Source organism: Pseudoliparis swirei, chromosome 5 (assembly GCF_029220125.1).
Source record: "Pseudoliparis swirei isolate HS2019 ecotype Mariana Trench chromosome 5, NWPU_hadal_v1, whole genome shotgun sequence".
NCBI lineage: Eukaryota > Metazoa > Chordata > Actinopteri > Perciformes > Liparidae > Pseudoliparis > Pseudoliparis swirei.
In genome coordinates this window covers 13211514-13237150 of record NC_079392.1, presented here as the reverse complement: position 1 = coordinate 13237150, position 25637 = coordinate 13211514, and the positions used below count along the sequence as shown (strand labels likewise).

Below are 25637 nucleotides of genomic sequence, written 5' to 3'. Positions count from 1 at the left end.
ACATGTTTACAGCCTGCAACAGAAACAACAACGTGTTGGTCTCTATAGCCAAGTTCATGACACCTGTTTAAATTCTATTAGTGTTTAATGTTATTCATAATTAAGGGCGTGGCCACTTCACAAACAATCAACCTCTTGCCCATTTTTTTAGAGTTCGGCTGTGTTGTCAAAAGTCGCTGCGTTGGCTGCATTTTGTGCTGATATTTTAAAAGAAGTGTAGCGCTCCATTTATAGCAAAAGAGCTCTCCGCAGCAGCTGCTTCCGTGTTTCACTCCAGCTGTCCAACGTTTTAGAGACTCATAACATTCAAACAACAACGCATAATTAAAGTCATGCAGAGATGAGTGTGATCAAACATGTTCCCACATGTTCCCTGTTACACAGGTATTTAACAGACTGGGATATCCAATCAAAAAGTGTGAAAAATAAACATATTATTTGGAATTCATATCACATTTCTTAAGAAAAGAGTGAATACATCGAGAACTAATATGTGGTATTTACCTGTAAAACAGAGCAATGACTATTGAAATATGAAATAACATAAAATAATCATTTGACACAATAAATTGATTATTTATAATTAAAACGGTCTGCCACGGTAACATCAACAAATCACATTTCATATGCGATCAATTGCAAAATCATGAGTTTTCAAAAGAACTGGAATCTAATTTTAAAAAACAACCAAAGAGCGAGAAAGTGGCCCTTGAGTCGGGTTTGTGGGAAGATCCTGAAATTAAATTGTAGTTGTCATTGTTTTTCCTGCTTGTCCTTATGACTGTATTTAATATATTCCATTGTTATGCTTATATATAATCGGAAAATACTCTTAAGTGAAGCGCTCTGTCCCAGCTCCTCCATCTGGCTTCAGTTTGAGAAACTGGTTGTCAAAAGAGGGATAGGATGGAAAATTCACAGACCCCCAACCCTCGAACCCCCCCCCCCCCCCCATCCTCCGCCCCACCCCCACCCCCTCGAACCAGACAGGAAAATGAGCTTCAAATCCCCACCAACAATAATGAGCCTAACATTGGAGGATCAGCTACATTATCCCTGCTAAGGTGCTTAGCGCTCCAAAACGAGTCACTCTCCGTCCACGCCCCCCCCCCCCCCCTAAGTAGCCTACTGTACAAGGCAGAGCAGATGTTCCTACTCACAAAGCATTGAAAGTCTTTTTTTTCGTCTGCTCGTTCACTCACGATGATGACGGTGGCGATAACCTTAGTTATTACCGGGGAGAACACAGAGGTCGGACAGGACGGCGGACCACCGGGTCACCGGCATCACATCCGATGGAGGTGTAGGACTTACGCCACGAAGGATTGCTGCAGTTATGCTGCACCACGAAGCGTTCAGATCCTTTTGTGGAGATTGTTTTTGTTTCTGTTTTAATTGAGGAAGTGATTTGATCGGGGTCACCAGCAATTAAGCCCCAATTACTTAACGGGTAACAAGCTTGTGGTTTCACATGATAAACTGATGCTAGAAACATGCATCATCAACATAGAGTATCACATATTAATAGTTGTAATTATGACACATAGCTCCTCTCAGAGTTTATATTGTGTTGCTTTCATGAGACATATTTTAACATTGTGGTGCAGGGAGATAATTTACCTGCTCGATCACTTATTTTGTACAGTATATTGTATTTGATGTATGTAATTCTTAACCAGAAAAAGACGAGCGACCAAAAATGCTTTGGTCGCTCGTATGAACACAGACACATTTGCTTGAAAGGCAGACACAGAAACTTTGAGGAAGGTATTTAGAGCAGCCGGGAGGCGAAGACGGACTGAGATAAATCCAGCCACAGGAGACACATAACTGCCACTTCCAGGCATGGAGTGATCTAAACTCAAACTCAGAAAATCACATCAAAATGACAAAACGCACCGTTCCCATCCATCTCGGAGGAGCGTGTCCGTCTGGGCCAACCAGAGGTCCTGGCTGATTCACAGCACTTTAATGATCCCTCATGACGTCGGCTTTTACCCGCTAATTTACAAGGGTTAAGTCTCGGGGCCCCGGCTCTTTAATTGAAATCTTAATTAATATAAAAAACGAGGAGGGGGGGTTGAGTGTGAGGGTTTTAATGGGCCGGCAGCTCGGGACACGCAGGCGGTAATCCTCTCTGAATACTGAATACCCCGCTCCTCTGCGCGTCTCTGTTCCAGCAGACTGCTGTCTGAGTAACACGCCGGTGTAATGGTGGAGTAGAACATCTTGGGCTTGTTACGGATTTGGTTGCTGAGGTGGGTCGTCGGGGAGGTGATGGGGTTGAATTAGCTTCACAGGGATGTAGCAAATTAAATTCAACCAGAGTGGAGCTTCTCGACAGCTGCTGAAACTTTACACGTGGTTGGAAATGTTATTTCCGCCCCCCCCCCCCTTCCCAAGCATACGTACGTTCCTGATGTTTTCCTGAAAACAGGATTGACATCTACGCAACATATACAGATCCAACTGGGAATCCTGGTATTGGAGGTGAACTCATGTTTATTTCCTTTCCTTGACTTGATCTATATCTATATTAGTACGATTCATTCAGGCTAATTTAGCGCCCTCAGGGGGACTCTCCGGAGGTCCACATGATTTCCACAGTCCTCCACGCTTGCAGACTTCCCAGGAATGCCTCCTTCGAGTCAACACGTCTGTGAGTTCAGACTCTGTGCAGCAAGGAGTTGAACCTCCCCCCCGCATGCCTTCCTGCTCTCCAGACGTGCCGAGCCTTCCATTGGGAGACGACGACATCCACTCCATGGAGCTCCATTCTGAAGGAAGTCAGCTTTTGGACGTTGTGTAGTTTGTCCTGTAAACAACGAAGTCCTCCAGTACCGGTGGTAACAGGCGTCTCCCCGCCGGGCCCTGGGGCCCCTCCTGCTGTACAGATGTCGGTGCAGATGGGACCCTCGTACCTGTCTGCATCGCTAATGGCATCGGCCCCCCCATCTCCCCCTTATCCTTCCCCCTCCTGATCTTATAATCCATAAATATGTAATTTGTTCAGCTGTCACCATTAAATATGCATATGAGAAGCAGGCGTTTGTTATTGTGTTTTTGCGGGTCATTAGCGGCGCGCCGCGGCATATTAGCGGCTCGGCGCCGAGGAAGAAACGGCAGCAGGAGCAACAGGGGAGGCTAACAGATCATCATCAGGGGGGATGAAATCACACACAAAAAAAGGAACAGAAGACAAGATCTTTTATCGGGCATGCAGAGATGACCCCGATGTCCTCCAGTGGGTCCAGAGAGGCTCGGCCAATGAGAGGCCTCGCTGTAGAGGCCTTTACCTTACTTCACCTCTTCCAGGTGACGCTCATGTGGCCGCCCGTCCTGCTCGTCCACGCCGGAGATATCTCTCTGACACCGTCAGGCGCCTCCTCCTTTAAATCACAACCGCTGGGGATTTATTGATAACCATTAAAGATGGAGGACGTTAAAGTATTTCAGGAGCTTTCTCACTTCTACTGTCTCACTACTACAGTTTACTCTTTGGTTTCAGTATTACATTTAAACAAATTAACTTTAGTTTATCAAGTTGTTGTGGAAGGAATTTTTAAAAACTTTATTCTGGCTCAAAAACCAAACAGCACCATCTCCAAACATACAGCATATACTTATATTTATACATATATATATATATATATATATATATATATATATCCACTATGCACTGGTTAAATGGTAAACTTTGTTGCAATGGTATTTGTTCTGTTTTCAATGACGATAGAGAAACGTTGCCATGATATGGGTGTCACACTTCTGAAGAAGAATACAACTTTTTTTCTTGAGCTACTGAAACGGTATCCAGGTGAGGGCAGAGAAGAAAACAGAGCTGCATTAAACTGTCATTAAATCAACTTATAATTAGCATATTATTCTTAGAAATGTATGTTTTCCTGACCTGATGAAGAATCTGTGCTCTACTGTTAAAACTGTTCCCTCATCCCAGAGACTCGCCGACTCCCGACTGTGAGGCAATCTCCTCAGTCAGCAGGGAAGGATGTCTCCCAGCCGGTGAACTTTGACCTTTTGAAGAGACAAACCTGGTCTCTCTCTCTCTCTCTCTCTCTCTCTCTCTCTCTCTCTCTCTCTCTCTCTGTGGCAACTATCACAGTGGAGTCAAAATGTGCAGTATGACTTTAATTTATCACAGATTACATTTATATTAATGAGTTATTGTTTAGAGCGTCAATATCAACATTTTCTGAGAATTTTACATTAAAATCTAACCATTAAAGGGAGAGATGGTGTCCTTTGATTTGCTGGAAGTATTTTCATATGAAACATCTGTGCAGGAAGTACTGAATTTTGTTGCTGAACGGTGATCAGGGTGAAAAAATGGCAAAGTTGAAGTGATTGGTGAGTGGAAATAGTCACTTCTGTTGACACAAACATGCTGAGTGGCATGGCTGTTTTTGAGCTAATTGAAATGTGTTTTGGGCATAATATGGACGGAAACACTGTAATTAAATATACAATTCCGCCGCGTGGCTGACAGCGAATCGTCTTGTTTTGCTGTGAATGCACGGAGGAGAGGAACGAGAGATTGTCCAGAATACAGTGACAGGGAGAAAGAGCAGGGTGAGGGTGGATTGGGGGGGGGGGAGTTAATCTCATCATGTCTACTGGCTTCTCTGTTCCAGTGAATCAGGAGGTAAAAGAGGATAAGGCAGGAATGTTCTGCTCCCAGAGGAGAGGCCCCAAAACCCTCGTAGCATTTAGCCTCTCCCCCCCCCCCCCCCCGCCTCACCCCAACACCCCCTGCGTCTGTGATTTAAAAAACGTTGCTCCGGCCTCCACCCAAACACTCCTTGCAGTGATTGGACATTGCTTTGGCTCCCATTTGAATACAGGGACTTTAATCAACAGCTGCCGAGTCACCAGTGGACTTGGTCACACGTTACGCCGAAAAACCGGAAGCTATGCCGAAAGCTATTATACAGGACGACTAGCACGGGATTGTTAGAGCTGATTGATATTTGAAATGGGCGACCACACTTATTAAATTCATGCACACACACACAAACAAACAAACACACACACACACACAAACAAACACACCAAATAAAATCAGCTTCATTACAGCTGACAGAAGACTTAAGACAAAAGGATTCTCTCTTGTCTCTCTTAGGTCGTTGAGTTTTCGCCACCTTGGGGGTTAAGGTCATGATGTCATCACACACACAAACACACACACACACACACACACACACAGGGGGATCTAGTTGCATGTAATCTGTGCAACAGATGATACGTGTGTGTGTGTGTGTGTGTGTGTCTGTCTGTGTTGCCGTGGAAACGCTGTGCTGAGCGCTGGGTAGTCAGCTCATAGTGACACTTGAATAAATATTCCAGTTGTTTTTATCCACTGACAATAAATTATGAATTCTACTGTTTACATTTTTTTAAATAACAGACAATGTTTAACAGCAGAAAACAATTCTGCTTTATCTTTGCTTTTTTATATGCTTTACAAGATTTATTGTAAAAGTGAATCTGAATGCAACAAAAACTTCAACATGCAGGAAATATGTATTGTATGTGTGTGTGTGTGTGTGTGTGTGTGTGTGTGTGTGTGTGTGTGTGTGTGTATGTGTGTGTCTGTGTGTGTGGGGTTAATGTTCTTTCCTGGCTCGAATTCAAACTCCACCCAACGGCTCCCTCATCTGTTTCTACTCAAACCTCCTCTCCTCAACTCTTTTTTCATTTCTTACCTTCCCTTCTTGTTTCCTTCTCTATCTCCTTCACTCATATACAAGTATGTTCCTCTCGTCTCTCCCTTTCTCGTAAGCTCTGCTCTTCTCCTTTTTCCTTCTATTCTCTCTCCTGTCATTTCACCTGTCCTCTCCCCACCCTACTTCCTTTCCTCACCTCCTCTTCTCCTCTCGACCTCCTTTACTTTTTCTTCACCTTTCTTTTCTTCTCCTTTCTGCTTCGTTCCTTAACTCTCCTCCTCCGTCTTTACCTCCTCTCCTCCCTCCTTACTTTCTTTCCCAGACACCTTTCCTCACCTCTTCTCTCAACCTTATATACTTTTTCTTTTCTTCTTCCCCTCTTTACCTTTTTTATGTACCTCCTTTCCTCCCTCCTTACCTGCTTTCCTTACACCATGTCCTTATTTCCTCTACTTTTGCCTTTATTAAAAAAAAACATCCCACTGACTACAGATCAACTGATGGTTAGCAGGGGAAGGTGGTGGTGGTGGTGGTGGTGATGGGGGCAATGCATTCTGGGAAGGTGGGTTGTCTCCGATTTTTTGTTTGCTGTGTCTAATTCCATCTGAAGGTTCACCCGCCGCAAAGCCATTACCATTGATTTTATTTTTCTTCAGTCGCTGCAAAATGGGATTGAAGTCACACTGTAGGACCCCAGACTCTTCATCATCCTCTTCATCCTCCTGCCTTTTCCCGCTCCTCTTTGTTCTTCCTCCTACTCCTCTTCGGAGTGATCTGTATGCAACTTTATTTAACTTGTCGAACGTGAGTGGAATTGAGATGAACGATGCCCTCGTCCTCCTCATCCTCGTCACTCTCCTCTTCATCTTTTTACGTTCTCGTATTTATTTTAACAGTTTTTCTTCTTACATATGATCTTGAGATCAAAGTCAGAGTTGCAGTCATAATTAGTGATCATTTAGAAAAGTTGTATTTTGGTCATTTTACAATTGACACCCAATTGGTTTCCTTTTAATCAATGAAAATCATAAACGTTTCACTTTTATTACTCAATAGCACTTTACATATGAGAAAACTCTCGATTCAATTAGTTTAGTTGAAATGTTTTAGAAATTGATCGGCAAAACCCAGTTTATCATTTATTTCCATTTCATCATCTTCAATCACCTCATTTTTCATCCCTTGGCCTTTCTTCTTCTCCTCCTTTCTCTTGTAATCCTTCCCTCTCTTTTTCTCTCCTCCTCTTCATCATCCTCTATCTGCGATCCTATGGCGTTCTCAAGCGGAGCTCGCTGCTGTGACCTCTTGACGTCTCACCTCTTGTCACTCAGATCATCTACAGAGCCCCGCGGTGCCCGACCTGATGCGGGTTGTTCCTATCGATATCATTTATAACGCTCTATCTTTTAGATCTCAATCATCAAAACAACGTTGACGGCTTCATTTGGATCTGTAAGAATAAAAATAAAAGGGGATGTAGCGAATCTCATGCACACATACACACACACACACACACACACGCAGTAATCATCTTCCTTTCAATTTTAAATAGTATCCATTCTGCTCCACCCACCCAGTTTAACCGTTGACCCTTTTTCCCGGCAGCAGTGTGTGTGTGTGTGTGTGTGTGTGTGTGTGTGTGTGTGTGTGTGTGCGCGCACAGCCTTAATACAGTAACACAGAGAGCCATCGAGGCCGGCGAAGACTTCGAGGCATCTTTCTTCCTCCTCCTCCTTCTCCTCCTCTTCGTACTCCTGTTCCTTCTTTCCCAGCATGCCTCAGTAATGAAAGCTCTGTAAAGCACCATGAAGAACTCAGATTCTCCGACTAAACGAGAAACACATGTTGAGTCAGGTTACATTATATATATGTATATAAATATATATATATATATATATATATATACATACTGTATTCAGCCTGATTACACGCGATAGATCGAAAACACTTCCACCTTAAGATCAACGACATGAAAACCTCCTTATTGGAAACCTTGTATTGTTTTGTTGTAATTTTATTTGAGTTAGAGTAATAATACCACAGTGTGGAACTACTTCAAATGAAGTCCCCTTTTTTTGCAAAAGCACCAAACCTTTTAGAACCAGCCTGCAACGAGCTGAGCGGCTCTTTCCCCAGGCTGCCGGACCTTTTCGTGCAGCAGAGAAACATCACGTTAGTCTCAGGGTGTCAAATGCAGGACGACAGAATTGTTCTCCTGCACCCGGCGGCATCATTGCAGCGATAAGGCCTGGATGCTTTTATGGCTCTTCTGACCCACAATCCTTTGCATTGAACGCATAACAGGTTCAAAGTTCAAGGTGCAATGTCAAGAAGAAGTAGTACGTCAGGGGGCTACTGCAGCAGGTCACCAGGACGCTCTGTAGTGTGTGTGTGTGTGTGTGTGTGTCTGTGTGTGTACAGCTGATCTGAATGGTTGAAAGCAAACACATATGTTCATCTTGTTGCTCCCTTTTGCAAAAATGTCTTATTCTCCTCAACATCCAATCAAATGTGCGCGCGTACGCTCGTTACTAACCCAACTCTGTCTCACCTCCACCCGGCCGACACGTCCTCGCCCACGGCTCATCCGTCACCGCGGCAACCTCCTCCTTCATGCTGTCAGGCTCTGTGGATGTTCAAGCACACTTTGGGGACGGCATAACAAAAAAGGCGGTGGCCTCGACTACGCTCCGCAGCCACCGAGGATTGTGACTCAATACTTTCTGTACGATTGGCAATCCAAATTATATTTAACCCCAAAAACCTTTTCATACACAAAGTTCAAGACCAAAACTTGAACTTTCAGGTTTTTTTCAAATGATCAAAACTATTGTCCTGGATCCGTCTCCGTGGTGGGGCGAGCCGGAGGGGGCGGAAGCCACGCTCCGATCCGCTTCACAAAGAGGTGATGGGTAAACCAGCCGGGGTTTTGGCTAAGTCCTTTCTGATTTCGCGAGCGGGGCCTCGCCGCCGACGTCTCGCTGATGCGCCGACACAATAAAGTGAATTAGAGCCGTAATGTTCTTTCCTCCTTCCAGCACTATTAATAGTAAGGAGGACGCGCTGTGGCTCCAGAAAGGATTAGCATCTATGTTTGATGTGGTTCCACTTTTTTGCGCCCGAATGCGATTGCTCCTCTTGTTTGTTTGAAGCGCAGGAGGAGGAGGAGGAGAAGGAGGAAGAGGTGGAAGCAAGGGGTGGGTGGGGCTGATAATATGTGTGTGTGTATGTGTGTGTGTGTTTTTAGGTTCTTTTCTCGCATTCTTTTATTTCTTCATTTTACTTCTTCATCTTGTTGCCTCAGAGGAAGACAATGCCAAATTAAAACCTCAGAGACGCCGCTGCTCCTCCACCGCTGCTCTCTCTGTTTATTTCCTTCTTTGTGTGCGTTTATTTATTTTTTGTCGAAAGGCCCGGCCAGCCCCGAGGCTGCAGACCGGAGAGAGATGGGAGCTGCTGAGGATTTAACAGGAACAGAATGGGCATGATGGGAGAGGGTTGGTGCTGGTGTGTGTGTGTGTGTGTGTGTGTGTGTGTGTGTAATGGGGGGGGGGGGGGGGGGGCTCTAATGAAACTTTCCTTTTTTCCAAGCATCTGACTTACTTTATAGCTTTCCACCGAAGATGCAAAATCTATATAAATCTATAGATTACAAAAATTGTTAAATTCCTAAAAAGTGCGTTTGTCGCCGACGGCGGATGACTCCACATCAATGCTCTCTGAGTATTTGTGGCAGCGGGACGGTGTGTATGAAAATATAAAAGTCAAATCTATTAACTGGTTAAAATAAGCCAGTAGCTTCATGAAGCCACACAAACACAATATATTCTTCCTCCTCTCGTCTTTCTCTTCACCCCCTGCATTCACCCTCCATGTGCTCCTCTTCCTCCCTTTCTTGTCTTCCCTTCCTCACTCTTCCTCTTCGCCATCCTCTTCTTCTTACCCCCCTTCCACCCTTTTTCTTCCCAGTTTATTCTTGCACAAGTTTTTCTCCATTAATCTCCTAACCACCTCCTACTTCCTTCTCTTTTCCCTCCTCTTCTTCCTCCTCCCCTGCAGAGACATGTCTTCTTCCTTTTGCACTTGGTCTTCCTTTCCTCCTCTTTTCATCTTAAACCCGCCCAGGCCCCTCTTCTCTGCACTCTCTTAATCTTCTTCTCCTCTGTTTCCTGTTTCTAATCCTTTTTCTGACTCCTCTAACCTGTTCTCCCCCACTTTTACTTTTCTCCCATCACCCCTCCTCCTTCTCCTTTCTCACCCTTCTCCTCTGCCCTTACTCTCTCACTTTGCCTCTTCCTCCCCTGCTCCTGCCATACCTCTCCTTCCTCCTCTTCAAATCAAATGTCCTCCTCCTCCTCCCCCTCATCCTCCTTCTGCTCTCCGGAGGAGAAGTGTGGAGCAGATTACGTCCATAGAAGCAGAAAAGAAGAACAAGTATTTTGGACAAAAGCGAATGTCCAAACACTGAGAGCCCCGCGGGAGCTTCTATTCAGGCTGTGAAGAGCCCCGGGTCACCCCCCCATCTCCTACCCCCTCTCCCACCCCCTCTCCTACCTCCACACAGACAGCTTGACCTCTGCCTCTCGCTGTCTGCCCCCCCCCTCCTCCCTTCCCTCCCCTCTCTCCCCCAGCAGTGCTGTTGTTTCACGCTCACCTCCAGCCTCCACTGTAAATCTCCATAAGAAAGCGTCTTCCTCCACAGCGGCTTGCTTCTGTTGTCAGAACTCAAAGATGATCATAATTATATAATAGAGCAACATGGTAACAAAATGTAGGGCTGCAGAAGAGGGGGGAGGTGGTGGAGGATGTCCGAGGGGGATTCACATGGCCTAAAACCAAGAATTCAGCAGAGCGAAAACAATGACTTCAAGTTTGAAATAACTTACACCCGAGGGAGGAAGAAAGTGCACATCCTTTGCTTTAGTAAAAGTCTCGAGACACTCGATGACAAGTTAATGTTGTGACTTTAAAAGTTACTTAAGCTACGAAGAACTTTATGTTGTGATTATGTGTTGACTCTGGTCCCTGTGGACAAAGAGGGGTCGTGTGTTTTCACCAGATCACCAGACTCCCTTTAGAAAACCTCTCATTGGACTGCAGGGTCGGACAGTCTGCTCCGCTTAGTCCTGGTTCTGGTTCTCCCGTGGCTCCCTTTCCTCCAGCGGGCCCAACAATACGGCCTTCTGCTTGAAGAGAGGTGTCAGTGTTAACGGTGGAATGACGGCTGTGTGGCGAGGCCTCGATCCTTCTCCATATGCATACCGGCAAACTTGTCTCCTTTCAAAATTCGCCGTTTTGAAATCAAACTACGTCATCCACCGGGGAGGGGGGAGGTGGCGTGTGTGTGTGTGTGTGTGTGTGTAGGGGGGGGGGGGAGCTGGCCGGCCCGCATTTCTGAGATTGGAGTGAGACAAGGAGGAAAGGTGATGTCGTGATCTTCGCAATGAAACATCTTTGATGTGACGTGTCGAGTCTCGGCCAATCAATGTTTATTATTATTAGCGAACGTGTTTCTACGTTCTTAATCAGATCAGTTTAGAACGTTGGAGAACAATCAGAGTAGATATCAACGCTTGAGACAAAACAATGAATCGATTATTAAAGACAAACAATCATCAGATTGTTGGATTCATATTTGGAGGTTTTTACATTCCAATTCAGATTTATATCTTTTACTTTCGATGACCGACTTCCAATAAATCATCACGGGGTTCAGTTAATGATACCTCCCATATCAGCTGATCACTATATCAGAGATCCAAATATCTCAATGCAGTAATCACTTTTAACGAACATGGCCGATTGCATGACTTAAAAGAATGATTGGTCATTGATTAATATTCATATTACCTCTCAATTAATCAACGAGTCAATTCACAAAGAGAAAGAAAAATACCATCCCCAGTGTGTGTGTGTGTGTGTGTGTGTGTTGCTTAGTGACCCGTTCGGCAGGGCATATGCTGTTTGGCAGCGTGCACGTGGACTCATGCACGAGCATATTGTAGAGAGAGAGGGGGGTGGAGCGAGGAAGACGACAGTGAAGGTTGGTAACCATCTGTGTGTGTGTGGCGATGTGCCAGAGCCTTTGCCCACACGCCACCTGGTCACACCGCCTGTGTGTGTGTGTGTGTGTGTGTGTGTCTGCTTGCCAATATCTTTGTTTGATGTTGACTGGCCCAGCATACTGTAAAAAGTCATAAGTGAGTGGAATCGGTTGATGTTTATTGAACATCAGAATCTTCGGTAAAGGTTGATGCTCATATTTATTGTTATATTTGAATCCCAAATAGGTTTTTGTCTTGGCAACATCTCCTCCTCCAGTTGCATCACATGCCAACAATAGACAGGAGACGACTTGCATAACATTTGACCAGAAACTTTTTTTGAACTGATTCTGGAGATGAGGTTCTGTTGATCATCCAGAGGAACGTTATTGACTCTATGGGAGAACCAGAACGACCCGACTAGACAGTTTCCTCCTGGAGGGAGAACAACCATACGAGGGACATTTGCGTGGATTAACCCTTTAGTGCTGTTGATTGAATAAGATACTCAGTTGGTGCTTGTAATCCCTCCCTCTTTCCATATTGACACAGAGTTCATCTCCTTTGTGTTTTTGATGAGTTTTTATGGCGACAGAGCACCGGATCCTCCAACGGGATACTTTCCAAAGGTGACATCATCCAGTCTCTTCACAATTCCTTCACAGGAACACAAACAGTTGGTCATGTGGCAAATTAATCAGCTTTAACTTCTCGTTTTACACGTGACCAGAACCGCGTTCTTCTGGCTGAAAGAACTTTTAATTTTTTTTTTATCTCCACTGTTTTTCAATGAAAACGTATTTAATTACTTAATTTAGTTCTTCAGCTTTTTTTTCGGGTGTTTCCAAACAGAACAGTGGATTTAAAGAGTCAAGAACACACTTTCAAAAGTCACAATGGCCTGCAGAATAGTTCTTTATGGTATATTATGGCTTATTTGATAGAAGTTTATTTTACGAGTTTATATTTAATAATGATAATAATGAATAATGAGCGAGGGAGTTCAGTCACAGCTTCAATTCTTGTTCTCAGATTATTATTTTTTGGGGGGTGCTGTGACCTCCCCCACCCGACCTACCAGGGCCCCCAGCGTCACCACGGCAACCCTGAGCCTGGCATCGAGCCTGGCACGACGCCCCTCCTGCCCTGTGTGTGTGTGTTTTTGTGAAAGAAATACTCGTCCTCTTTGTGCTCTCTCTCTTTTTGCTGCACTCTGGGTAATCCATACAGTTGAAGGATGGACATGTACGCACGCACGCACACACACACACACACACACACACACACACACACACACACACACACAATGTGATTAATGGCAGTAGAGTCTATAGCAGATTTTGGCGAAAATCACTACAGATAAAGAGTGTGTGTGTGTGTGTGTGTGTGTGTGTTTGTATTATCTGAAGCAGACATCCGTTCCTGAGAAAGAAAAAGGGGAGAGAGGGAAGAAAAAAGGGGAGGAGAACATGGGGGAGAGATTGAGAAAAAATGATGATAAAGTTTCTTAGAGCACTAAAACCAGCCAATAAGAGAGAGATACTCCTTTATCCATCCCTCTTTCCTCCTCATCTTCTCCTCTCCTCATCCCCCTTCCCTCCTCACATTCTCCTCCAATCTTCTCTTTTTCTCCTCCCTCCCTCATCCCTTCATACAGATAAAAAGTAATGAAATGTGATGTTTGTCAGGACTGAAATCTGATTGGATGTTGGTCAGGCCGGACTGGACCCTGATTGGAAGGTAGGAGGTTGAGAGTGGGTTTTGATTGGAGGTCTGAGATTGTTTTTTTGGAACATGAGATTGGAAACTCATCGGTCTCAGCAGCTCTCTGAATAATCAATAATTTATCAGTATTGATCAAGCTGCAGATGAGGAAGGAAGAGAAGAGGGAGGGAGGATGTAATAGAGGAAGGAAGGAAAAAACGGAGGAGGGAAAGAAGGGGGGAAAAAGGAAGAGACGGAGGACAGGTGAGGTAATGGAGGGACAAAAGAGGGAGGGAGAGAAAGGAAGGGACAGATGGAGGAGAGAAAGAACAGAGGAAGCAAGGATGGACAAATAGAGGAAGAAAGAGATGATGAAGGGAGGAAGGAAGAAAAGGGTTGAAGAGAGAAGGAACGGAGTGAAAAAGAGAGATGGATGGAGGAAATAGATAAGGAGAGAGGGAGGGAGGGAGTAATACAGATAGGGAGAGGTGAAGGGAGGAAAGAAAGTATTGAGGAAGATAGGGAAGTAAGGAAGAGATGGAGGAAGAAGGCTCCCAGGAAATAAGTAAAAAAATGAGGTAGGATCAAAATAAGGAGCAATGGAATAAAGGATGAAAAAAGAAAGAAAGAATGTGACAAAAGACAAAAGTGAGGATAAGGAAATAGATGATAAAAAAGTGGAAGGAAGAAATAAAAGATGTTGGATGAAGGGAACAAAGGTTATCGAAAAGACTATCGAAAGGAAGGAGGTGAAAAGAAGCAATGAATGATGTAAGAAAAGAAAGACACATCAAAATAGGGAGCCAGATAGGGAGCAGGAGACGAAGAGATTTATGAGGGAGTAGAAGGAGCAAGGGTATAGGAAGCAAGGAAGACACAGAGGAGGGAGTCTGGAAGGTCAGAAGGGACAAAGAGTGGGCTAGAAAAATTAATGGAGGAATTTAGGATCAAAGGAAGTGAGGAATGATATAAGCAAAGGAGGGAGATGGAGAAGGGAAGGAACGATAAAAGGGAACAAGACAAAGTGCAGAGAAAGTGAGGAAGAAGGAGGAGGAACAGGAACCCAAAATCAGAATTAGGAAACGTGCCTTCTTCAGTGCAATGTTGACTGTGTGTGTGTATGTGTGTGTGTATGTGTGTGTGTCATCTATTAGAGAGCTATAATTATGGTAAGTGAGGCAGAGCTCCGATCAATACAGCAATTCATCAATCTGACCCCGCCCACCAAAATAACACACACTATTTCAATTTGCCCAAAGTCCAGATGTAATCACAGACCACAGACCACACACACACACACACACTCACACACATGTATGTATATATATATATATATATATATATATATATATATATATATGCACAAATCTAAATATTTTAATGGATTATTGAAAGTTTAAAAGGAACGGAATCTGCAGATCCATAACCCCCAGGTGGGCACGGATTGAAACAGTAATGTCTGAACAGGTGTAACCTCAGCAGCAGCCAAAACTCCAATGTAGCTTGAAGGCATTATGGGAGTCTGAGTCTATTCATACAAAGTATTTCCCACTGGCCCAGCTGGATGTCTTTGAAATAACACTTGTATTTAAATTTTTATTTGGGGCCATTGAACATTTCAGTATCTATTTATTCTTTTTTTTATTAACGAGCCCGTCCCTTTGAGGTCTTTTGTTTGTGCAAAAAACATGAATGAACTGTGATTTTGTTCATGTTTAACGGGCATGTTACTTGATGAATCTGTGTGCTGCACTGTTTTCTTTTTCTTTTTTCTTTGTTCAGTTTTAAGAGGTTTTTTTGTTTGGGGCAACATAACTAGAATCAGCTTCATTTACCTTTTTTCACTTCCTTGTTTTGATACAAAACAATATCCATAGGAAAAGATGAGAGTAATTACTGCAACAGTCAAGAGACATAAATGAAATATAAACAATACAAATATTAAAATAATTTTTTTTTAACCCTTGTGTTGCCTTAGGGTCATTTTGACCCGAATCAATATTACACCCTCCCCCCGCTTTAGGATTAATTTGACCCCATTCAATGTTTAATGTCGGTGTTCTTTCGGTAGTCAACAAACAAACATAAAGTGCCTCACACTTAAACTTGGAAAACAATATTAATTCTAATAATTTTCTGGAGGTTTTAATTGCTGGCGTCAAATTGAACCCAAAGGGTAAAATATGTTAGTAAATATAAAGGTAACAGGAGGGTGAAACATTGAATCGGGTCAAAATGACCCAAAGGCGGGGGGAGGGTGTAATATTGATTCGGGTCAAAATGACCCTAAGGCAACACAAGTAAAATATATTGATGGTCAAAGTGGAAAAAATCTGCGCTTTGTGTAATTTTATTTCATTTTATCTTTCTAATTTGTATTTTGTAATGGGTATCCTTAACGAATAGCACTCTGCAAGAAAACAACACGTTTTCTTTTGTATTCTACAAAAAGTAAATATTTCCGAGAGGAGGTTTTACTCTTCGCCATCGAAATGTGTTTTTAGAATCATCATCCAATCATTTCTTCTCATGAGAAAATCCATAACCAGAGGGACTGTTGTTGTCCTGTTGTTGTTTATCTAAAGAACCTGTGACGGGGCATTCGGCTACATTCCACTTCTTTTTCTCCATATTGTAAAGGTTGTATTTGATGTGTGTCGCCTGTTTAATGGGTGTGTTTCTTGGGCGAATTGTGTTCAGCCACATCCCACACGTTGTGTGTGTTGTATGTTTGTGTGTATGCTGGGACCTGTCTCACAAAGAAAACATCAGCACTTTTCTTTCTAACACTTTAAAAATGATTTTGTTTTTGGGATTGATTATTTATTCTTTGCAGTTTTAGTACGTTACTTTGTATACAAATGTTTAGTTAGTTTTCATTCAGGTGCCATTTCCGTCTTCTTCTGTCTTCCGGTCGAAGACAACAGGGAGACGGGTCTGAGACAAATGATGGTGGTCGTTAGAGGCTCAGTGTGTAGCCTTTTAAATCGTCAATATATTTTATAAATATTATGATGGCAGAAATATCGTCCAGCTCTTCCTCCAGAATGATCAGCAGGAACCGAGTGGAGCATGTGGCTCTTTGAGGAGAGAAGTAAAAAGACAAATCAGGGCCTTCTTTGAAAGTGTGTGCTGCTGTTTCATCCCGTTTAGATGATAATCAGCAGACAGAGGTCAGAGGTCAAAGCACATTTATATTTTTACACCAGTTGACTGGCTGGTTTCCAGGTGGAATCACTGGGGGAACCCCGCAGAGTTCACAGACCCTGGCTGATTGGCTGTGGATTGGAAACCGGTTTTTGGAAGGTTCCTGGAAGGTTTTTGGAGAGGTTTGGAGTGCTCGTTGTGTCTGTGTGTGTTTCGGTGTGTCTGTGTGTGTGTGTGTGTGTGTGGCGGATGGCTGGTAATGGCATCGGTCCTCTTTTGTTCTGGCAGAAGGTGGCGAATGGCAGCCGCTCAAAGAAAACAGACAGAAGCTGCAAAATGGTTGCCAACGCTTTAAGATGGCTGCCAGGCTGAAGTGAGAGAGAGAGAGAGAGAGAGAGAGACGGCTACCACACACACACACACACACACACATGAAAACACACTTACACACAGGTCGGGGCATGGGGCGAGGGTCAGAATGTAACAGAAATGTTTAAAAAGTGTGTGTTTGTGATTTAAATTGTGAAGAAATCAGCGTGTGTGTATGTTTCTGTATGTATGTATGTGTGTGTGTGTGTGTGTGTGTGTGTGTGGGTGTGTGTGTGTATGTGTGTGTGTGTTGCAGTTGGCAGCGTCTCCTTGGCAGTGGCGGCTGGTTAGGCGTCCAACAATGGAGACGGCTAACGGGATTCTATCTCTTTCTTTCTCTCTTTTTTAAAATACCGTCGGAGGGGAGAGAGACATTAACTACAAATAGAGAAGAAGAGCGAGAGAGAGAGGGATTGGCTGTCTTCTTGAAATGGCAGCGTCCTATTGGCAGCGGCGTCTTGCCGACACAAAGCCTTGTCTGCCGCGTCTGTTCGTGCACTTTTATGATATCATTAACGGGAAACAAATAAAACAACGAAACACACAAACGCATATCGAACATTTTGAGGCGGCGGCGTTCGATGCGTCCTGTGTTGATTTTATGTGTGTGTGTGTGTGTGTGTGTGTCGGGTCACTTGGCGAATATTAAGGGCCTTCTACAAAATGGCGGCTGGTGGGCGGCGGCAAAATGGAGGCTGGGGGGCATCCAGTCACTCAGAAGAGAATACATTTAAAAATACAAAAACGTTACGACATAAAGAAAAATAGATTTTGAGTTCATCTATTGTAATTCGGCAGGAAGGAAAACTTGGCTTTAATTTTGGCGAGGCACATGAGTGTGTGAGTGTGTGTGTGTGTGTGTGTGTGTGTGTTTGGCTGACGGACTTGCAGACGTGCCAGGTTTCATGATTCCAAGCCGGGTCTCGATCCCCCGGCACTGCCTGGAAACAAAACACACCCCTCCTGCTCAGAGGAACACGTTGGCTTTATTTTGTCATATTTAATTACATTTTATGCTACTCAGATGTTTTTGCATGTGTGTGTGTGTGTGTGTTGTGTAAAATACGGGCTCTTACTGACGCAGCAAATTGATTTTTAGGACAACGGGCTTTCTTTAAGCTGTTTCATTTATATTAGTTTAATTTGAAACTGTTTATTTCAAAAAATTGTGCAGATTAGATGGAATGCATCTATGACTTTTTTATTTAATACCGTGCGACAGAGCAGAAAAAAAGGCAAGCTCAGCGGTGACCTGTCCTTCAATCAGAGGAACGGCGGTTCGATCCCCGGCTCCGCGAGCCCATGCCGATGTGTCTTTGAGCAACACACTTAACCCTATGTTGCTCCCCGTAGCTGTTCATCGCTGTATTTATGTAAGTCGCTTTGGTTAAAAGCCCCAACTAAATAAAATGTAATGTCTTTCCATTAGAAAACATAAAGCATAAAAACAGCTCCCCACATGCTGTGTGTACATAAGTGTGAAATGTGTCTAGACAAAAATAAGAAGAAAAGAAACTGAGTGGATCATGAAATCGCAATAAATAATTAAACTTGACAGGATGACATTCATGTCCTGTGGGTTTTATCTCAACTTATCGTTTCCCACAATGACTTCCCACACGAATCACAATATAATCCTGAAAAGCATTGAAAGGCATCATATTTCAGGATGTGCTGCCCAGGTGCTTGAACCAAGCACGCCTTATTCTATGCATGCTTATAAACAGATTTTTCCAAATACAATTCGCAATATTTATTTCATCGTGATTTTCATCAACGCCTCATCATAAAATGTGAATTCAAAGGACAATCACAAAACACGGGTTTCAAATCTTAAACAGCTTCATAAAATGTCCGTCAAAGACATCCTCCTCCAATCCTGCGTAGGCTCTCTGTGGTGGTGGGCGGGGCTTCCATCTGCCTAAATGTATTCTGTGTGTGAGACTAAAGAGGATTACGCTGATTTGTGGCCTTTATAAAAAAATTAATGAATTCATACATCTCATTTCATTAAAAGCTCAATCAGGGCTCGGATCGATACGGAGCACATGGTGGGTTTTTTCTTATTTTCCCCGGCGGGCGGGAAACTCTCGTCCATGTTGTCACTTCTGATCAAACAGCTCCTACGAAATCCTTCCAGTAAAGAAAAAAAAGTCCCTCTCTCTCTGTGTGTATCTTTGGCATGTCTCTCGCCCGAGTCGACGGTCAGCCTTCCTCTCAGCCAAACACACACGCAGAGAAAACAGAGAAGCCAAAACAGATCACTGTTTCTTTTTTGTTGTTGTCTTGTTGTTGTTGTTCTCTGTCTTTGTTGACCGTTGCTCTGCCAAGAGACGACAGTGCAAGCCCAGTCTGACTCGCCCAGAGAGGGAGAGAGGTTTTAAAAGTAATGTTTGAGATTCAAAAGAACTTGAGGAAAAAGTAATTGAGCAATTTGCGACAGAGACGGAGGGAATGGACAGTCCCAAAAACCTTTTAAATGTAGAACATCATGACTTCATACCAGCAGTCGCACTTCTGTAGGTTGACAATAAGAGTGGCACTTTGAAAACATATTCATGATCGCATGCACCTATTAGGTGCAGTTATGAGATATATATATATATATTTATATACTGTATAAATGCCTTTCCGGGAATCTTTCAGTAGCTACCCCCCCCCCCCCCCCCCCCCCCATGTCAGAGAGAGAGAGAGTGAGAGCAGGGCGAGCGACCTCAGGGGCCACAGAGTTTGACTTTCCCACAAAGAGAGAGAAAGTGAGAGACCTCTGCCCTCACTCTCCCTCTTTTCTTGGTTCATTGTTTTCTTCTAAGTGCTCTATAATGTGTGCGTGCGTGCATGTGTGTGTGTTGTGTGTGTGTGTGTGTGTATTTGTGTGTCTGTACAGATCACATGGGAGATGACAGCAGAAGGTAGAACGAGGGCCGAACAAATGCAGGAACAAAAGTGTTCACGTCGGTTTAGATTTTAAGAGAAAGTGTGTGTGTGTGTGTGTGTGAACCAGTGTGTGTGTGTATGTGTGTGTGTGTGTGTTCATGCAAGCGTGTATGTGTGTTGTTTTGTTTTGTTTATTTCCACGGTCCAATACACTCAGTCTATAGCTGAAGCCCTGGAGAGGAAGAGGTGGAAAGAGGAGAAGAGAGCACAGAGAGACGGAGGGGAACAACTTGGTCAACACCACTTGTTAAAAGTAAAAGCGTGCATGACAGCGTTTTAGTTCCTAAATGGAGGCTTTTACTTTGGAGCCTGGAGACGGAGAGAGTCAAAAACAATTTTGAAAATTGATGGCAAAAAAGAGAGAGACATGAGACAAGAAAAGAAAGGGAAGAGGAAAAGAAAAGCACATCTTTCAAATGGAAAGCAAAGTTGGCCAAAATATCCGTTTTTATTTTGAAGCTGTGAGAAATAGTGAGAAAGGGAACCACATTGAAATAAAAGAACGAGAATATGAAAGGGAGAAAAGTGGAAAAATAAGTTTTTCAAAATAAAAGCATGGACAGCAACAACTTTTATCTTTAAGTGTGTGACAGAGAAAGAAAGAGAGAAACGACTGTAGGATAAAAGGAAAGAGAGGAGTAAACAGAGAAGAGGAGATAGGTGCTTGATAGTGTCGTTGACACCTTTTAAAAATAAAAGCCTAGATGGAAACTTCTTATTTGTAGCCTCTGACCGAATCAGAAAGTGAGTCCGTTCCCAGTTTATGAGCACTGGTCCCACTGGGCTGCTTCTCCCTCATCTCAGCGGTGTTTCTCTCGCTGTGTACAGAGGGCTTTTATCTGGCTGTCTGTTTTTGGACCCCCTCCCCTCAGTGGGGGGTGGATGCAGACGGTCCGGTCTGCTCCCACGCCTCATTAGCATATTTAATTAACCTGGACGGGAGGGGGGGACGGCTGAATGAGGGGGAGCAGTGTGTGAAAGTGCCCTCCAACACACACCCATCGGCGGCACCCCTCGAACCCCTGCCTCCCCCTGGTTGCCGTGGTTTCAGCCCTGATGCTCTTTGTTTTAGGCTGCTGAAGCAAACAGACACAGTGAACAGCATGCAAAACAAGGCTGATAAATGCGGTACTTTGTCTCAGTGTGTGTGTGTGTGTATGTGTGTTTGTGTGTGGGTGTGTGTGGTATGTGTGTGTGTGTGCAGAGGAGGGCTCCCTCACTGCAAAAAATGTAAGTTCTTAGAAATGTAATTGATCACTAAGATGTTTCACTAATTGTAGAAGTGCAAACAAACACCCAATCATAGTCTTAAATATAAATGTTTTATTCTATGGATATTTTTGAGCGGCTGCTTTTGTCATTGTGACTCATGAGCCGGTCCGTGTCACTTTTTTTAGCGCCAAGGCCTTTTCTGCTGCTTGTTTTTCAAACAAACACAAAGACGCTCGACCGATTAACCTTCGACTCGCTCAGAAAACTTGTTGAATGTAACATAACGCGTGTTTATAGTTCATGCTCTGTGTGGAACTCATATCAAGCATACGCTGAGGGAAACGCTTCATTTTTAAGATGGATTGTTCCCAAAATTCGTCCTGTTTGTGTTGACGTGAGATCAGTTTTCCTTCTAGTTGAATCACATTTGCTGTTTGGTGATTACATTCCATCATAATTTTAAAAGTTTCACCGCACTGGCCGTTGTAATAAAACCGTACCTGACTCGACTCCATCCGTCTCAGTCTGGTCCTGAGTCATAGCCCCTGCGGCGGCCGCTCGAGGGTGAGGGGGATGATGGGTGATATTTCTTCCCCCCCACCCGACTATTTTATCTGCAGCGCGTCCGATCGATGCTCCTGAAGACGCTAAATCATTTGCAGGAGCGGAGCTGCATCGGAGCGGAGAGCATGCTGGGAAAAAAAGAAGAAAAAAGCACACAACAGAGGCAGATACCGAGAGGAGAGACGGGCCGCCCTCAGAATGCACTTTACTTCAGTCTTTTCTTTCTGTACTCCACAAGATGCAGAGAAAACATACAAAGTGCTTACCCAATATGTTTTGTTGTCAATTGGAACTAGCTAGAAATGCAGCTGAAACGTCAATTAGTTGATTTGTCGATTGACAGAAAAAATATTGTGATGATTGACTAGCTAACCTATAAATACTATAAATATTTAATTTAGATATTAAATATATATAAACCTTATATCAAATAGCATTTCATATTTTGTTCATAATAATAACATTATAATATAATTTACAATTTATATTCCTGTAATTACATAATCATAAATATATATATATATATACACACATATGTTTAAAATATCTAATATTTATATTGTACAAGCAATTTTTTTTTTTTACATTTTCCTGGTTGTACTTACATATTTGTACTTGAATAAAAGAGAAAGTAAAGAGTACTTGTACTTCTGCTACTTATTTATAATACTTATTCTACTGCTTTATACTTTCATTGAAGTTCATTTAGAGTTCAGCGCTCTTGCTGACTCTGTGGTGCGCTGATGTTGCACTGCAGTATAGAGTGTGAATGAACAGTCACCTGTCTGCTGCAGCAGGTAGAACCAGTGTGTCTGGTCTGTGTGTGTGTGTGTGTGTGTTGTCAGTGAACTTACCCTCCAATCAGTAGACAGCATTATTGTGAGCTTGTGTGTGTGTGTGTGTGTGTACTCATCATGCTGTCGTTGGACTCGTCCTCATCAGTCTCCATCTGTGTTTTTCCCTTCAGACACCGGCCAATCAGAAAGCCCCAACCAGGCCAGCGATTCAGATATCAAGGACCAGCCAGAGAACGGTGAGATCTCGTTCACACACACACATATACACACACACACACACACACACACACACACACACAAACACATACAGCAACGCTCTTATACATATTTTACTGTACATACTCTCACACTGTGAGACTGTGACTCAGTGGTGAGCAGGGTTGTCCTTCAATCAGAGGATCGGCAGTTCGATCCCCGGCTCCGCTAGCCCATCTCCAAGTGTCCTTGGCAAGACACTTAACACCAAAATTGCTCCCCTAGCTGTGCCTATGGTGTGTGGATGTGTGTGAATGTTAGTTACTGCTGATGTGCAGGTGGAACCTTAGCTCCTCCCATAAGTGTGTGAATGGGTGAATGATGTCATGCAGTGTTAAAGCACTTTGAGTGGTCGCAAGACTAGAAGAGCGCTTTACAAGTCCAGGTCCATTTAAACACGCACTCTCAAGGTGAGCTGTGTTTTAACCCTGGTGACAAAGTTAGGTTATCGTTTTGTCTCTTTCGCACACACACACACACACACACACATATTACATTACATTACACTACATGTCATTTAGCAGACGCTTTTATCCAAAGCGACTTATAATAAGTGCATTTCAACCTAGAGTACAAACTAAGAACAACAAGAATACAGGAAGTAACATTTCCTCAACATAGTCGAACGACAAAAGTACCACAATAAGAGCTATTTAAGTGCCACTGAAGTGCAAATCTGTGTTTTAATCCAGATATAGTCGGAAAAGATGTAGAGACTTTCTGCTGTCCTGATGTCAGTGGGGAGCTCATTCCACCACTGAGGAGCCAGGACAGCAAACAGTCAAACACACACACACACACACACAGAACTACTGCTGGGAGTGATTATAATAGTTGGGAAACAGAAGCTTCTATTTCTCATTGGTTCTGTACTTCCTTACTGATACTGCCGCTAGTACTGCTGTTGCTACTAATACTACTGGTACTTGTTCTACTGATAATGATGCTGCTCTTACTACTACAGCTAATAGTACTGATACTGATATTACTCCTGCTACTGCAGTTACTACAGATAGTACTACTCTTTATTTCCCAGTTAAAACAGCAAACACAAATTCTACGGGCTGCTAGTACTGTTAACTCTGATACTAATTATACTGTCACTACTAGGACTGTTGCTACTGCCACTATACTATTATACTGCACTGATAGGATACTACTGTTACCACTGTTACTACAACATTTCATTCTTCCGTTTTCATTTACATATTCTCCTTCTACTCATTTAAAAATGAACCAATGTTTAGTTGGTTTTACAGCAAATTATCTGATGATTATCGATAGAATAATTGAAATAAGTAAGACTGAATCCTCTCTGTCTCTCTTTCTCTCTTTCTCTCTCTCTCACAGGTCATCTGGGTTTTCAAGACAGCTTTGTAACGCCCGGCGTCTTCACGGTGTCCGAACTAGTACGAGTCTCTCAGAGTAAGTCTCCCCCGCTCTCTCTCTCTGATAGAGCAAAGCAGATCTGTCATCGATAGTGGATCTAATGTAATTCCTCCAGACCGAACCAGACGCTGCTCAGCTAAATGAACACACACACACACACAAAAACACACACACACACACACACACAAACATATACACGGTCGTTAAGAATATGCACAGAAAAGTCTGATTTTTCCACTGTAAAGGGAACACGTCACTGAAGCAGTGGGAATGCATAAACAATAAAATGTTTATCAGTCATGCGGGAACACTGTAAAATGATCTGCTCTCACACAGAACAAACTCAACTTGTAGTTAAGTGTATTTATTGGCCTCGCACAATCCTGGGTTCTGATTGGTTGGCTGCTGTTCTGTTAACAGGTCAACAGTCAAGTTATATTAACCATCAGATCCCCATAGCAACAGTGTTTGGTACAGTTGCTACCCGCTAACTCCCACAGCAGAAATGATCCCAGCCTTGGATTATATTACCTCAAATTTACAAGGGACCATTGTTTTTAATAAAAATAAAAATAAAATAAAATAATATGCTATACCCTGATTGCCTGCCAGGTTTTGTGGCCAAAGTTGAATTAATTTAAACCTCCTAAAACATGCGTCCCATGGGAATCTGACACAGGAGATGGTGGTTTAACTATTTTAACCTTTTCAGAAAAGTTAGGTGTCAGGAATTCTACTCTATTCTGCTCTCCAGTTCTGACTGGACTCTGGTGACCAATGCTAAGCAAGGTTCACCTTCTAATGTCCACCAAGTCAGCTGTTTAGTGGGTTGATGTTCATTCTGCTCACGCTTCCTCGGAGGGACGGCCTGCTTTTGTGCATCTGCTTTGTCAAATTCAGTTCACGATAAAGAAAAACACTTTTCAGCTTTTCAGCATGATATTCATAACCCCACAAATGAAATAACCGCGAAGTGAAATACGGTTACAGAGTAGCCATTATACATTACATTCATTTTGAAAACAAGTGAAAAGCTGTCCTGCGTAATGAGATGGAAGTTGTGCTTGTAAAGGTTGTTCGATGCTGCTGTCCTGACCACCTCGAAAGGTTTATTTATTTTACATCATGATGTGGTATATTCAACTTCCTTTAGACGTTTGTCCATGTAACCATGATTACACAGACAAACGTCCAAAGGAAGTTGAATATAGCACATCATGCCGTAAAATAAATAAACCTTTTGATTGTTCGTGTCATCACTCAGCTGTGAGCGGTCTCGCTCTCTCTCTCTCTCTCTCTCTCTCCATGAACTAATTTAATGAAGAGAAAACATGGGAGGGGCGATCAAGAGACTGCAGAGTGGAGGAGACAGGGGGAGTGAGATGGGCGTGCGACAGAAAGGACAGGAGAGAGAGAGAGAGAGAGAGAGAGAATGAGGGACAAACGTGACCTTTAAAAGTGCCGACACGCAGGAGAGAGAGAGAGAGTGACAGAGAGCGCAGTGGGATCTATATGAGACTGTCGATCGCCCACCG

At 43.3% G+C, this 25637-nt stretch overlaps 1 protein-coding gene across 3 annotated transcripts in view; it reads left to right on the top strand.

The window, feature by feature from the left end:
* The window catches only part of nfia (nuclear factor I/A), a 103258-nt gene that overhangs the window by 51312 nt on the left and 26309 nt on the right, over positions 1 to 25637 (top strand). For all 3 annotated transcript variants that reach the window (XM_056414781.1, XM_056414780.1, XM_056414779.1), the window contains exons 3-4: positions 22629 to 22694; positions 24064 to 24138. In XM_056414781.1, the coding sequence (XP_056270756.1) occupies positions 22629 to 22694; positions 24064 to 24138 (141 nt within the window). The remainder of the gene's footprint in view (positions 1 to 22628; positions 22695 to 24063; positions 24139 to 25637) is intronic.